Source organism: Talpa occidentalis, unplaced genomic scaffold, assembly GCF_014898055.3.
Source record: "Talpa occidentalis isolate TD23 unplaced genomic scaffold, MPIMG_talOcc4v2.1 talOcc4.11, whole genome shotgun sequence".
Lineage (NCBI taxonomy): Eukaryota > Metazoa > Chordata > Mammalia > Eulipotyphla > Talpidae > Talpa > Talpa occidentalis.
The window spans coordinates 72,283,230-72,299,829 of record NW_023601104.1 but is presented as its reverse complement, the minus strand read 5'-3'; the positions used below and the strand labels follow the sequence as shown (position 1 = coordinate 72,299,829).

Sequence of the window (16,600 nt, the reverse complement as noted above, 5' to 3'; positions counted from 1 at the left end):
GTAATAGGAACATCTTATGTGAGGGGGGATGGGCAAAGGGAAAGGACATGGTGTCATCACTACTTCTTGCTTTTGTTTTCCTAGCCAGAGAGTGGCTCTGTGTGAAGACGAACATTTAGGCTGACAGGCCCAACATGACTAACCGCATTCCTTGTCTCTGTTCCATAACAGGCATTTGACTGGATCTTATAGAAGCTAGGAATTGACTTTTTTCCGTTGGGGTAGTGGCTCCAATCAGATGCCTCGGTCATTAGCTGGAGGTCCTGGAGCTGACAGGATGGTGGGTTAACTGAATTCCTTGTAGATATATCTTTGAGGCATTGAACTCCGGCCCACTGCCTCTCTACTGGCCTCTTTCCTGGTGGTCCAGTCTACACGAGGGCAAGGACTTGGAGAAAACCATGTCTACGTAGAAGGGAAAGATGATGAAAGGGAGCTACTGACTCCTCACATTACTGCTCTTGCACCTGGGAAAGAAGCAGGCCTACCCTAGGCCCCATATGTTGAAAGCCTTCTCCCTGACCCCCCACTGTTAGCCACCTTCCTCAGAGTCACCTACACCTCAGCTCCCTCTTCTTAACAACATTCCCAGGATTCCCTGCCAAAACAACCCTGAACCCAGGACCTACCTTCTTCCCCTCTTTGGTCTGTCAACCTAAGATTAGACTTTTGCTTAAGCAAATGCTGTCAAAGCATAAGGGGTCACCAAGGGTCAACATATGGATGGAACTGGGGTGTCTACACTTGTGTGTAGAGGCCCTTCACTATGCTGAGCAGAGCCAGGGCATGAGGTGAGAGTGGGGTGTGCAGGGGACTGAGCAGGAACTCCCTAAACTGCTCTGTGACTGTGCAGAATCCTGAGAAGTCGTCATTTTCAATTTAAACCTGGCCTTCAAGAATATATGTCAAGGTAGGAGTATAGAACTTATTTCATTAGGCAATTTGCAGACTTGATGTGCAACGTCTAAAGACGTAGACATGTGGTGTGTGAGCTCCATTTGTTCTCTTGGCACAAGCCCTGTGAATGTTAGCTTGCATCCCTCTCTTCCTGAAGCCACCTCTGGGGAGCAGTATTGATTTCACCCTTCTCCCTCTAATATCTAAGAAGTGCATCAAGTCGTCCTTGATTTCTTTTGTTTATTTGTTTATTCCTATGGATGAAAACATAAAGCTAACCAGTAAGTCCCCAAATTAACTGAACTGGCTGAGAGGGCCAATGCTCTCTCCAAGAGGAGTAAATAACTCAGTCATATCCTGCCCGAGTTCAAAGGTAATGAAAATTCCTGCTTCACTAGGTGTGGTCACTATTGGTCTAAAAACAGAGGGAGAGGCCTTGCTTCTACTGCAGCTGGGAGGCAGCTCTGGTATTTTTTTTAAGGCCCAATGGGAAGATACATGTGGAAAACACCTGTTGGCTGTGAGCTCAAAGTATTTTCCCTTTTTTCTCCCTGGAGAACCTGCTGAGGCTCTGGAGGAAACGAGGGGTAAATTAGTCAGAATAACAAGCCCAGGGAGGCTACCTAAATGGGCTCCGGCCTGTGTCGCTTATGGAAGGGAGAGGAGATAAAATGTCTGAGAAACCCTAGAGATTTGGAAACAGGTTTGATAGCAAACTGCTGCCCTGAGTATACAGAGAAGGCGCCAGGCAGATTCCTTCTCACGTTCTCATAGTCCTGAAGTGTCTCACACACTTGAGGTCAGTACCTAGGTAGGTTATTGACATAGAAAGACAACCCCCACACATCCCAAGATGTCCAGAATGGGCCTTCCAAAACATGCCATTTTGGCATGCAGATTATTTCAAACTGCGGGCAGTTGAGGTCCCAGAGGCTTAGGAGATACTTTTACTACTCCTAACTACCTAGGAAAATGGAAATTGAAAATATTACCCAGAATTAGTGTTTCTACCAGAAATAACCTTTCTGTCAGACAAACCTGCTTATATGGCAAGGCAACTAATTACAAAGCATTTGCTCTTTGTCATATAAGTTCACCTTCTCCTCATCGTATATATTCCCTTCCTCTCTGCTTGAATCCCCAGAGCCCTATCCCATATCTTAGCTCAGGTTATATACCCCCATTTTGCCATATTGTCTTTGGAATCTTTATTTCTATAGAGACTTCCATATGTATATAATTAACTTTGTGGGTTCCCCTCCACTAATACATCTGGTGTTAATTTGATTATTTGACCAGGCTAACAAAAATCAGAGATGTAGGGGGACATTTTCTCTCCTCCTGACAACATTTCTGATGGAAAGGGAGGTTGGAAGGAAACCAGAACTGGGAGGAAGCAATGAACATTGGATCTGCGCTGAGATGTCAGGCTAAGCTTGCCTGGCAGCCTGAGGATGGCAGTAAAGCTTAAGCCTGAGAAAGGCTAGCACATTTCAGTGCTAGGCAAGGGCCAGAACTCTGGAAAGAGGGCACTTGCCTAACCCTTAAGAATGAGGGCTGCCTTGGACCTCCCCTGATGGTGCAGCAGTTGAGTGCTAGGCTGCGAGGCTGCCCACAGCCTCTGCAGCGTCAGTTAGATCCACCGGTGAGGGTCCCATATGGCGCGCAGACCTCTCCTGCCGCCCGCTGCTCCCCTCAGCAGTGTACTTCGGTCCTTCTGCCTGCTCTGCTCCCCGCTCTGGCTCTGGTGAATTCTCTCACCCTCCCAAGCTTCTGACTGTACCCAGTGCTTGTATAAATAAATAAATAAATCTTAAAAAAAAAAAAAAAAGAATGAGGGCTGCCTTGAAGGCAGAGGCCTAGGCACCTTGCTTATCCCATCGCAGTCCTGGCCCTGCTGTTGCCTAGCCAGCAGGTTGTTTTGGGATTCTTTGTAGATTAAACACTCACTGACAACTGAGCCACACCTGGGCTTCCCAGATGTTCCCTGTCTTGAGAAAGGAAAAGTGAGGTTACTACACATGGCCCTGAAACAGCCAGGGGGCTCACCAAGCCTAAGCCTGGCTTCCTTTCCCTGGGAACATGGTGAAGGGATGCCCGCCCAGCCACAGCCTTGCCCTGACTCCAGGCCACTTTCCCAAACTGACCTTTCAATCCTAGCTGCCCACCCAACACGCCCTCAGGTCTTGTCTCCCCAGACAATGTGATCCTGGACCCAGAAACTGCAGTGCTAACCTCCCAGAAGTAAAATGTAGCCTGTACAGAGTAAGCACCGGATTTTCCTATTTCTGTATGCTGGGCACTGTGGGGCCTCGTCAGGGAGACATTACAGGGACATGGAAGGGCTCAGTGTGGTCAAAGAGCTGCTGAATGGGAAACAGTGGTTTAAACAACAATCTGGAGAAGACATCGCCACCAGGCTCTCACCTGCCCCGGCAAGGGCATCTTCTTAAAAGCCAGACCCAAGAAAATTCAAGTGCTTTTAGACAAAGAAAGGGTCCAAGAGTCATTCTGCAATGTGGAGAATTTTTTTTTTTTTTTTAAGATTTATTTATTTGTACAAGCACTGGGTACAGTCAGAAGCGCAGGAGAGTGAGAGGATTCACCAGAGCCAGAGCAGGGAACAGAACAGGCAGACTGACGAAATACACTGCTGAGGGGAGCGGTGGACGAGACAGGAGAGGTCTGCTGTGCCTCGTAGGACCCTCGACAGATGGCCGGGATAAAATTGGTGCTGCAGAGGCTGCAGACAGCTTCACAAAGCGGCGCTAAACCGCCTGCGCCACCAGGGGAGGCCTTGAGCACACCTCTTAACGAGAAACTCAGACAACAGGCTTACAATATATTAAGCACATAGTAAATATTATGACAGTGTATGAAATAAATATATCATTGCAGATAAGTCTATTCATGTTATATGTCTCCCACAAGAAAGTAAAATCATTTCTTGATAGTCTTAGCAGGTCTCAAACCCTGTAGGGGATTTCTTAAGGATCTCTCGTAACAAAAGCTCAAAAAACTTATAATGACAGCATCATAGAACAAGTCACAGAGCTGATTCCATTAGACTATAACTAATATAGACCTTTATCTTAGAAAACTCACACTCAAATAAGCCCAGTGCAAATTGAATTACCCCTGAAACTATTTTTTTTAATTTATTTTTTTGGGGGGGCCTCCCCTGGTGGCACAGCGGTTGAGCGCTGGGCTGCGAGGCTGCCCACAGCTTCTGCAGCACAGGTTCGATCCCTGGCCGCTGGTAGGGTGCCACATGGCATGCAGACCTCTCCTGCCACGCTTGCTGCTCCCCTCAGCAGTGTGTTTCGTCGGTCTGCCTGTTCTGTTCCCCGCTCTGGCTCTGGTGAATTCTCTCACCCTCCCGCGCTTCTGACTGTACCCAGTGCTTGTATAAATAAATAAATAAATCTTTAAAAAACAATATTTATTTTTATTTATTTATACACACAAGAACTGGGTTGTAGGCCAGAGGTATGGGGGTGTAAGAGGATTCACCAGAGTGGAGAGTAGAACAGGGAGATTGACTGAAATACATTGCTGAGGGGAACAGCAGGCAAAACAGGAGAGGTCTGCTGTGCCATGTGGGTTAGCTCCCTTGCTGGGGATCGAACTCATGCCGCAGTGACTGGCAATAACTTGATGGTGCTGAGACTTTAACCCCTGTGCCACCAGGGAGGCCCAAGCCCTGAAACTATTTATAAGCAGAAATTATTTTAACCAAAAGAGCATAATTACTTATACTTTGAGGTGGTTTTTACAGAGATCCCTATGTTGTGTTGGATGTGGACACAATTTTTAAAAATAATTTATTAAAGTGAAATTCACACAATTGTGTTTTACATCTTTAAACTAGTAAGAGAAAATCTGCTTGCAAGCTGTTACTCCAGCTACTCCAAGCTGACCCAGCATGTGCCTCCGGGCAAGCTTTCACCACCACACTGAGTAAGTGAAAATGACCTTCCTCATACTGTAAATATGCCAATTCCTATTGCAGGAACTGTGTGTTTACTACGTGGTTATTACCATGATATGAAACTGTAATAGGTGATTTTTATAAGGCCCTTCCTTGTGTGTAGGGACTCATTTGAGTGATTCATCATAGAATATTTATAGCATGGGCGGAGCCAAAAACCTAAGTCAAAGACCTACGGACTTCAGGCCTTCCTGGTGGCGCAAGGGGTTAAACACCGCACTATGAAGCAGTCTGCAGCCTCCGCAGCATGAGTTCAATCCCCAGCTGGCCAGGAAGCAACCCACATGGCACAGCAGACCTCTCCTGACTTGCCCACTGCTCCCCTCAGCAGTGTATTTCATCAGTCTGACTATTCTGTTCCCCACTCTGTCTCTGGTGAATCCTCTCACCCCTCCAACCCCCATCTCTGGCCTGTGTCCCAACTCTTGTATGCATAAATAAATAAATAAATAAGTCTTTAAAAAGAAAAAAAAAGACCTAAGGACTTCAAGATGTCCACCAGGATTGCCTGAGAGTTCAACTGTGAATTACGTGTGCCCTTTCACTAGCTTGTATTAGAAGAGAATGAGAGATTCCTGGAGGTTCCAGAAGATTGAGTTTTCATGGAGCTGGAGTTTGTCCTTACATGAGGCAAGATGTATTTGTTGAACTAGCTTCCCTGGACTAGAAAACAAGGTGGTGTCCAGAGACCATGTGGCTAAGAGGCAGAGGAACTGGATGGATAGGAAGCCACACTAGATGCCTGCAAAATTATGCTAGGCCTTTAAGAGTTAGTATGAAATTATTTCCAGACTTGGAAAACTTAAGGTTATGTACGGATCTTGGTTATTTTCACAAAATCTCTTAAAATAAGAAACTTAAACATGGGTATCTTCATTGGATTTATGTTGTAATATCAGGCTACTTTTTCTTTCTACCCTTGGTTTTCCATAAAATAACTTACTCATGTTAACTCTTTCAGCAGTACGAGGGAAGTTTTGTCAGGTTTTCTTTGGAGTAAATGGGAGTGCATTTTACTACTGAACAGTATAGAGAGAGGGATGGAAAATAAGAAGTTAAAGGAAAGACAAAAACTCAGGAAGAAATTTGACTATCCTGGCCTCCCTGGTGGCGCAAGGGGTTAAGCACCTCACTATGAAGCAATCCGCAGCCTCTGCAGCTCGAATTCATCCCTGGCCGGCCAGGGAGCAGCCCACATAGCGCAGCAGACTTCTCCTGACTCGCCCGCTGCTCCCCTCAGCAATGTACTTCAGTCAACTGCCTGTTCTGTTCCCCACTCTGTCTCTGGTGATCCTTTCACCCCCTTCATCTCTGGCCTGTACCCCAGCTCTTGTATGCATAAATAAATAAACCTTTGGGAAAAAAAAAAAAGAAAATTGACTATCCTGCTAGCTAAGCCTCTCCCCCAAGCTTCTCACCTGACCCAAATCTTAAACCAGAAGTCCACTTCCAGGGCTCAGTAAACAGCCTTCCCTCTGCTTTCCAACACCTTCCTTTCTTCAAAATAGATCTCATAGACAAGACCTACCCTGTGGCCCATTCCTTCCTACTCTTTCCAAATCTTTCATCATCAGTCTTTCTTCCTTCTCAGGTCCTCAAATGTCTTTTTATAACGGCAGTTTGCCTTCATATTTGTGTTTCCTCTGTGTTGTTTTTATAAGTATTTTGTACTATATAACCATAAAAACTACATAACGAGTCTTTACATTGTCATATGAGGCTTGACGTTCTTTGAAGGTGAATAGCTTCTATCTCTTTTGTTAAGCCTTTGCCACATCATTTTTATTAAAAGTTTCTTTGAACATAAAATATCTTCATTGTGCTTTTTAAAAAATGCATTGCTCTTCCAGAAGATCCAATAGCACAGAAAAGAAAATTCATAACACTATCCCAAAGGGATAGCTTCCATTAACAGTTTGGAAAACAAATACATTTTTCACCACATCTTAGTCTTGGTACAGAAATTGTCTTCATTTCTACTTCACAACTTTCTCCTTTTATTTTTATGTTGTTATACAGACTTAACTTCATTCCTCAATACAGCACATTAATATTCCAAGGCACAGATGTTTCATCACAGTATTAGTCTGTTAATAGAAATTAAGATTGCTCCAAATGGACTTTCAGGTTATAAGAAAGCTGTCCAGGATGACTCCCTGTTTCAAGTTTGAGTTTCTAAATAGACAGCGGAAATGCCAATTAAGATAGAGAACATCAGAAATGCAGCAGGTCTTGGGTGAATAAACAGTTGTTTCTTTTCCTTAATTATTTCCTCTTTATAATAATATAGCCAAAAAAATCAGGAACCAACACTAATACATGCTGCTATTTAATATTCATACGAAATCCAAGTTTCTCTAATTGTTCCAATACTGTCCTTTACAGCCAAAAGATTCAATCTGGGATCATAAACAGCTTTTAATTGCATGTCTCTTCAATTTACTCTTTCTGTATCACACTGACCTGTTGCTCTTTGTCAGTGCAATAAAGCAAGAGAAAGAAATAAAAGGCATACAGTTTGGGGAAAATAAAAATATTATCATCAACAGAGAAAAATCCCAAGGGCTCTATAAAACAGTGACTAGAACTAATTAGTGAGTTTAGTAAAGACACAGAATACAAGGTCAATATACAAAAATCATATTTCAAGATACTGATGGTAAGCAATCGGAAATTGAAATTTTGAGAACACCGTTTATATTAGCATCAAATAGCATGAAATTCTTAGGAATAAATCTAACAAAATATGTACAAGAACTAATGCTGAAAACTGTAAAATATTTCTGAGAAAAAATAAAGAAAATGTAAATAAATAGATATACCACGCTCAAAAATCAGAAGACTCAATTATGTTAAAATGCTATTTTCCCTAAATTAACCTAGACGTTCAAAGCAATCCGAATCAAAATCTCAGCAGATTTCTTTTTTAAAAGAAAATGACAAGTTGACTCTAAGATTTATGTGAATATGCAAAAGACCTAGGGTAGTCAAAACTATTTTGAAAAAGAAGAAGTTGGAGGATTCACATGACCACATTTCAAATCATTTGTGAAGCTAAAGTAATCAAGACAGTGTGGTTTGGGCGTATGGATAGATATTTAGATCAATGAAACAGAATAGAGAACTTAGAAATAGACACATACATCTAAGTCATTTGTGGTCAAGGATGGCAGCAAAGCTCAGTGGCGAAAAGCTCTTTTCAACAAGTGGTGATACTGGAACGATTGGACCTACTGTATAAAAAATGAACTTTGACCCTCGACTTAACTATGTATAGGCAAATCTATAAAGACAGAAAGTAGATTTGTGGTTCCCTGGAGCTGAGAGGATAGGAGGAAAAATATGAAGTCATTATTAATGTGTATGGGTTCCTCTTCAGTTTGATGAAAATGTTTAAAATGAGATGATTATTGCACAACTCTATACTAAAAATTATTGACTTGATTACTTAAGTGGATGAAGTGTGTGATGTGTGAATTATATCTCAATGAAACTGTTAAGGTACGATAGAATACTACTTAGCAATGAAAAGGAACAAGCTGTTACAAACAACAAGGTTGAATCTCAAAAGAAGCCAGATACAAAAATCTACAAAATTACTGAAGGATTCCATTTATATAACATTCTTAAAAAGGCCAAACAATAGGAGCAGAACTCAAACTAGTGTCTCTTGGGGCAGGGAGTAGGTAGGAGATTGACTGCAAGGGGCAGGGGAAGTTTTTGGGATGGTGATGGAACTGTTCTATGTCTTGATTATGGTGGTAGTTATATGACTGTATATATTTGTTAAAATTCATCTAACCATACACTTTTTTTATAAAAGATTTACTTTTACTTATTTATGAATATGATAATGGGTACAGGCCAGAGGTGCAGGGGGTGAGAGGATTCACCAGAGACAGAGTGGGGAGCAGAACAGGCAGATCTACTGAAATACACTTTTAAAAGAGTGTTTTTACCATAGTAAATATATAATTACTATGTAAATAGTAATTTCAATACTAATGTGCAATTACCTTGCAGTTATATATAAATTTTACTTCAACAAACATGTTTTTAAAAACCAAAGAATATTGGGGGAGGCAATAGCATGTACTCTCTTCAAGAAAAATTCAAATAATACAGAAGTCTGCACAATAAAACATGAAAACCCCCTTTCTGCCTTCTTCAACCACACTTCTATTACCAATGTATGTATCTTCTTCCAGATGTTTATACATATTCCACTATTTTTTGTAAAAATATGCTACTATGATATGTATTGTTTTATAAGCTGCTTCATTCACATCACTTTCAATTATGGACATCCTCCCATTACGTATCAGGGCATCACAATCTCTCATTTCCACCACAGCACATCTCACCGTCAAGGATGGAATGGACTTTCCTAAATGTTATCAGTCCACTTACTCTGAGTCAGATGTCCAGAGAGGGTCGACTCTACCTAGAAGAGCAGCAGACTTACTCCCACAGCACAGAGGACACCGTGTCCTTGGGACCTGCTACCAAATCAGCCAGGTCAGTTTCTCCTCTTATTTCAAAGCAAATTTCTTCTCATTCTCCTTGAATTCCCACAGCATTTGGCCTGTAATTGCTCTGCAGGGGTGGAGGGGAGGAGACGGAGGAGCCAGGGAGGAAGCAGGGAGGATGGGAAGCATGGCCTAGAAGAAAATCTTTCTGTAAATATACATTCGTTTGTACATTATCATTCCTATATGTTTATTTTAATCAATATGCTTAGAGTGTCAACAGTTAAACTGATCCTTTGAGAGACTTGTTCAAGGTCACCCGTCACTGGCAGTGACTAGGAAAAGGGCTGTGTTGTCTGCCACCAGCAGACAGCTAAGTCCGCCACTGTCAGTCCTACAAAGCCCAGAGCAGAATGCCAGATGTGTTGGGTCAAGCGTCAGCACTGACAGTTGTAAGACACCATGGGATTTTGGAAAGTTAAATGATAGCTTCAACAGTCCCCCCCACCCCCACTCACCCTTAGAAAGAGCAGCAGAGAGCTCTAAACACCCCAGTGTGCCAAAGTCTCCCTGACTGCTGCCCTTGGTCACTCTGACAGCCCTGAGGCCCATCTGGCCATGTACATGACACCTTCAGACTGTGCTGACCACCTAAGGGTCTCCATCTACATAACCAGTGGTCTCCAACTCATGGTTCTACCAACTAGACAGAGCAGGGAGCTGAAGTGACTCAACAGAGACAGTGGCTACCATACTGTGCTTGATTAAAAGGTGTGACCTGGAGTTAAGTGACTGGGTCATTTCTAAGGCATCTTTCCACTCCAGGATTCTCTGGTATATTCCTAAGCAAGATGGCAGCCCCGTGGTGGAGAGCACAATAGCGTGCTGAGAAGGCTGGGCCCAGGCCTGGCCAGCTAGGAGTTGAGGGGGCAAATACTGCCCTTGTTCCACTTCAGTTTTTTATCTTCACTGACTGTTGGCCAGTGTCTGATATGACATAGGGCTGGCACTGCAAAAATGCTCACAACATGGCTCTCATTATTACGACTAGTAAGAAATATATCTTTCTGGAAAAACATTCAGATGGTTTTTCTAAATACTAGGATCCTTCCTTCTAAAACTGTCACAGAGTAGAATAAATGAAATACAGCCGCCATCTGAAGGAGAGAACTAGTCAGACAGTGACTTTTATTTATTTATTCTTTAAAAGACACAGTGATCACTGTTAGAAAGAGTGTTCTATGGGGCCTCCCCGGTGGCGCAGCGGTTGAGCGCTGGGTTGCGAAGCTGCCCGCAGCCTCTGTGGCGCCAGTTCAATCCCCGGCTGCTCCCCAGCCACCGAAGGAGGGTCCCACATGGCACACAGAACTCTCCTGCCGCATCCTTCTGCCTGCTCTGCTTCCCGCTCTGGCTCTGGTGAGTTCTCTCACCCTCCCCTGCTTCTGACTGTACCCAGTGCATGTATAAACAAACAAACAAACAAATAAATAAATAAAAATACATGCCTCTTAAAAAAAAAAAAGAGTGTTCAAGATAATTATGGAAGGAAAGTGAAAGGGCAAGTTAAGTGACCATTCGCCATCACAAAGCTAACTCAGTCGCCAATGTCACATTTCTCCTGTATCACAGTCAACCATTCTGTTCCAGGCACATGCTGCCTGACTTTAACTCTGCTTTGAAAAACATTACTATTAGAAGAATTACTTAGTGTCGCTGGGTTGTATTGACGTTAAACTATGATTTATTGCGTATTTACAATTTGCTAGCACTGTGTTCTAATCATTGTTATTCAATCCTTAAAATACCCTGTATGTAAGGGCATTTTTATGGGCAGAGAAACTTAGGTAGAGAAAAGTCAATCTCCTTGCCCCAGGTCACACAGCCAGGGAGGGGTGAAGACAGAATTCCAACAGAGACTTAGTGAATCTGAGCACTCGCTTGTGTGATCTCCAAGTTCCCTGTCAGCTCTGAATGACAGCTCTACGGATCTTAGGATTCCAAGGCGCTCTGAGGCATCCAACATTTGGAGTATAAGATGGTTCCCCTAAAACACCTGCTGGCTGTGCTTTCATGTGGCAGTGGAAATGGACTAAAATTCATAGCAAGAGCCAAAGACGGAAAACAGCAGCAGACTGTCGGGCTGACCTTCTCAGACTGGAAGATGGTGTTTGTTCTGTCAGACTTTTCCACATTCAGTTAGATCAGCAAGATCTCCAAAACAAGATATCCTCCGAAAACAAGATAACTTAGGGCATGATTCAGAGGAAGTTAGTAATGCTGAGAGCGGAGAGCAGAGAGCTGATCGCTGAGGCAGTCAGGGAAAGTTCTACAGATCTGGACTGAAAGAGCACAGCAGGAAGGCCCAGAGCTTCCTGCCAGAAAGCTTGATTTCTGAACAATATTCTTGGACCAGTTTTATGTACCAGGAGAAGCACAAGTTACAATCTGAAGAGTTAATACGAGTAGTAATTAGTAGCTAAAAGGCCAACATAGGGGAACAGTTTATAAGGGTACACTGTCTAGAATGCCACACACCTAGATTTTATTCCCTGTGAACTCTATTCCCAGCTAGATTACCTTAGGTATGTGACATGCCTTCTGGGCCTCATATACTCACTTGCAAGGTAGGATCATGATAAAGATCATTGCTAAGAGCCATATGAGCCATGAATTCAAACGCCCAGGGCATGGTAGATGTTCAATGATTGTCCACCAAAATTAACCGTGATTCTGAATAAACAATGTTCTTTGAAACATTGCTCAAAAGGCTCAGTAAACATTCTCAGTGATTTTTGTGGCTTCTGTAGGCTAGTTTGGCAAACAATTAGAGTTGTCTCAAAGTTGCTTTTCCCCAATCCTATGAAAATTGCTTTCCACCTAACATTATAAATGATGTACAGGTGCCGTAGCACTCTCGCAAGCATGGTGAACGTTCCTAAAACCTGCCCAACCTTCTGTAAGAAGTGTGGCAAGCATCAGCCCCACAAAGTGACACAGTACAAGAAGGGCAAGGATTCTCTCTATGCCCAGGGAAAGCGGCGGCATGACAGGAAGCAGAGTGGCTATGGTGGACAGACTAAGCCAATTTTCCGGAAAAAGGCTAAAACTACAAAGAAGATTGTGCTGAGACTTGAATGTGTTGAGCCCAACTGCAGATCTAAGAGAATGTTGGCTATTAAGAGATGCAAGCATTTTGAACTGGGAAGAGATAAGAAGAGAAAGGGCCAGGTGATCCAGTTCTAAGCTTCATCTTTTATTACAAATAAAATCTTGAGAATTAAATTTACTTCAAAAAAAATGATGTACAGAAATTCTTACTTTTCAAAATATTGCCACAATATTCATATATTGTCTGAAGATATAAAATAGTCCAGCCACTTTGCTGTGCTTTCATGCAGCAGAGGGAATGGACTCAGACATGGCAGTTTCTCATAAAGTTAAACATACTCTTACCAGATGACCCAGCAATCTCCCTCTTAGGTGTGTGGCCAAGAGAAACGAAAACTAATCTTCACCAAAAAAACCTGTATGCAAATGTTTATAGCAGTCCTATTCATAATTGTTAAAAACGGCAAATAACCCAAATACTCTTCAGCTAAGGAACAGATAACCAAAATGTAGTGTATTCAGCAACAGAGTACTGTCCAGCAATGAAGAGAATAACATAGGCAGCCACTTGGATGAATCCCAAATGCAAAGGGAAGGAAACTAGACTCAAAAGGCTGTATACTGTATGATGTCACCTTTGTGATGTTTTGGAAGAAATAAAATTATAGGTCAGTGGTGGTTTTCAAGGGGTGGCAGAGAAGGGGGTGGAGGGTGATTAGAAAAGGGCACAGAAGTTTACTGGGTGATGGAGCTGTTCTAGAATCTTGATTGTGGTGCTAGGCTGCATGACCATATGTGTTCTGTAAGCCTACAGAAATGTAGGCTTATAAAGGGCGAATTTTACTTTAACAAATTATACCTCAATTAAAAGAAAAGCAGAGTAAGATATTTCTGCTGCATATGTAATCTCATTTTTCTGCATAGTTCCATCACTTAGGGCAGGTTTTCTCTGATTTGCTTTGGGAGGTGAGTTGCTATGGGGAGGTGAGTCTTGTAAAGGAAGTGGAACTCCAGCTGAAGTTCCTTGGCCTGCGTCTACTGTGTACCCTGTATTGTTGAGTTTCTCCAAAATTGTAGTCCCTGTGGTTACTTCTTCCCTTTTCTGTAAGCGTCTAAATATTTGAAATATTTGGTTTCAGTAACACCAATACTTAATCAAATGATTTGTTAACGAAGAGCCTGATGATAGATATCTGGATTCCACAAAGCTTCAGAGACATATAAATTCCTTGCAATGAAAGTTGGAAGTCACTGGGGAAGACAAGAGATATCTCTTTGGAGAAATCAAGCACCTCAGGGCTTCTCCCTCTATTGCAAAAAGAACTTGAATTTGTAGGCAAATTTTCCTCTGATGGTAAATAAGGAGCAGGATCAAAGGCTCAGAATCTATGACACTTCTCAGCAGTGACTTCCAAACTGCCTCTCAGAACACATTTTCTTTTTGAAGAATATCACAATGAAGACTCTGATTGGATTTTTTTTTCTCCTTTCCCTACATTCTTTCTTTAAATTTTTTTTTAGTTTGAGCATTTTTTAAAAAGTTTTGTTTTTTAAAATGTTTTTAAAAGTTTTAAAACCCAGAATATATATATATATATTATAGTACACTTGGTGAGCTACTTGAAATAAAAGTTATTATCCCATCCCATCCCAAACATTTCCATTAAAGAGCGATGATTTTTTTGTTTCTTTGTAAATTGAACTTTGGTTATATGATAGATCATATATGTGCAATATTATTCTGTTACATAATAATTTCTCCCACATAATATAAAATCTATTGCACATTGTACAATCTACTGACAGTAGCCAAAGTGACCAAAGGAACAACTTCCGGCAACAAACTTCCATTGTCTATAAAGAAACTAACTCTGGTGCTATGGAATAAAACACCTTCTGCTGGCTTTTTCTTATAAAAGCTATGAACAAATGCCTTTAGTTTTCTGACAAAGGAGCCAGATTAGTTCAAGGACTGTAAGAAAGGTATAAACTAAACACAGATTGGCCCTTGACATAATCTCCTCCTCTCTACCCTGACCCCTAAATCCTCAGAATTGTTGAAACACATTTTGAGAAGAATTCAGAGCTGGGCATTATTAGCATAGACTGCCCTGCCATGCACACTGTAGAGAGGGACCCAAACAAGTAGCCTCTATGATTTCCATCAGCCCCAGGACATTTATGTCAGGTAGGGAAGCTCTACTCAGCACCATGGCAAAGGAGATGTCATCTTTTAAGATTTTTTCCCCCAGCTATTTCTGGGACTGAATGAATATTTATCTACATAGTCTGTAAAGAGATAAACGACTGTAATTGATTCCCACAGTATTTAGTGTGTACCCACCAATGTGCCAGCCACCACTATGAAGGGTTTTAGGGGCAAAATGGGATGGTCTCTGATCCTATAGTGCTGAAGTGCTAATAGCATGATAACCCATAAATTGGTCAACAAACACCAAATACAAACAGATGGTGACTGTGTTAGTCCATGCATGCTACTATACGAAAATACTGCAGTCTGGGGGCTTAGAAACAACAGAAATGTATTCCTGCAGTTCTGGTGGCTGAGTGTCCAGTATGAAAACATGAGTGTGGCTGCCTTCTGGTGAGAGCCTGCTTCCTGGTTCATAGTCATTGGCTTCTCACTGTGCCTGCACATGGTAGAAGGGTAGAAATCTCTTCAGCATCTCATTCATGAGACATATCAAACATCACATCTCAGCCTAGCCAACCTCAAATGTGCTCAGAACACTGACATTAGCCTCCAGTTGGGCAAAATCATCTAATGCAAAGCCTATTTTATAATAAAGTATTCAATAGCTCATGCAATTTACTGACTATTGTACTGAATTCTGTGAAATTCTGTGAAAAACAGGATGCCCTAATTCCATACCAGGAGAATGCAAGAATAAGTGACATGGGAAGAGGTTGGGACTGTCTTCCTAAGGATTGTGGCTGGAGAAGTTTGCTGCTTAGGAAAGATAAGGACTAACTGGGAGAGTGGTTGTCTTTCACTACCCCAACTATTCTGGTGAGAATGACGCTGCACATAGGAAAAGACAAAGAATTGGAAATTATACTTCCCAGAGACAAATGCTATTAACATTTTTGCTGACATTTATGCTAACATTTGCTAACATTTATCCTTCTACACATTTCTCTCTACACATATACATACATAGATATGTTCGATTTTATGTAAATGAATCATACTCCAAATACTATGTCAAACTTATTTACTTACTTAATGTCCAGTTAATTAATTTACCCAAGAACTACCTTTCCTTATAGCCCATCAACTTTTACAATGGTCCCATGTATGTCTCCCCTACAGAGTGTGAAGGGAAAAGTAGCAGACCAAAGCCTTTAGAAAAGACAAGCTAACTTGCAGAACATGAAGAATTCATTAGGGTTGAATCACTGAATAAGAAATACCACAGTTATTTAAAGGAACAAATTTAAAGGCGAGATTATCATGTTTACATTGATCTCTTCAACATGGATAGTATTCTTCCATGAAGAGATGTCACCAAATTGGGACATACGCCCAGATTTCTGCATTCAAAAGTCAGAGATTAAATGGTGCCTGTTAGGGAATCAGTCACTTATGGGAAAAAGCTCAAGATTTCATTCATTTTGAAGACCAGATGTAAAAGAGTAACTCGGTCACTTTGTTTACCTCAGGGTTGAAAGTTTTGTTATTGCCTTGCTTTTCTCTTCTCTGGGACTTGATATACTTCTTAAAATGATGACAGGGCAGTCTCATTTTTGCTTCCATAGGTATGAGTGTTAGGGGGAAAAGGATGTCCTAAAGCTAATTCCATACAGGCTTTGTGGACTCCACCCCCACCCCAGGCCAAATCCAAAGACACTGGGAACTCCAAATCCCATCACCACCAAAGGGAAGGTGGCTAAGCAGGGTGGGGTTAAGCAGCCAGGTTGGTATAAAGGGTGGGGTTAAGCAGCCAGGTTGGTATAAAGCCAGACACGTGGGCTTTGGGGGACCCCCATTTTGGCTCTCCACCAGCTCGCAGTGTCTGGCCAGCGCTGAGAGTGACTTTGGGTTTCCAGGTCCGCGGATCGGGTAGGACGCATTAAAGACTTTATTTCCCTATTTTCTCCCTGAGTTGTACAT

At 42.0% G+C, this 16,600-nt stretch overlaps 1 protein-coding gene across 1 annotated transcript; it reads left to right on the top strand.

The window, feature by feature from the left end:
* Positions 1-12,260: 12,260 nt before the first annotated feature.
* LOC119238295 (60S ribosomal protein L36a-like) lies at positions 12,261-12,639 on the top strand. The gene has a single exon (XM_037501981.2). It carries the CDS (start codon positions 12,280-12,282, stop codon positions 12,598-12,600), a length of 321 nt encoding a protein of 106 aa, XP_037357878.1. The 5' UTR covers positions 12,261-12,279; the 3' UTR covers positions 12,601-12,639.
* The last annotated feature ends 3,961 nt before the right edge of the window (positions 12,640-16,600 follow it).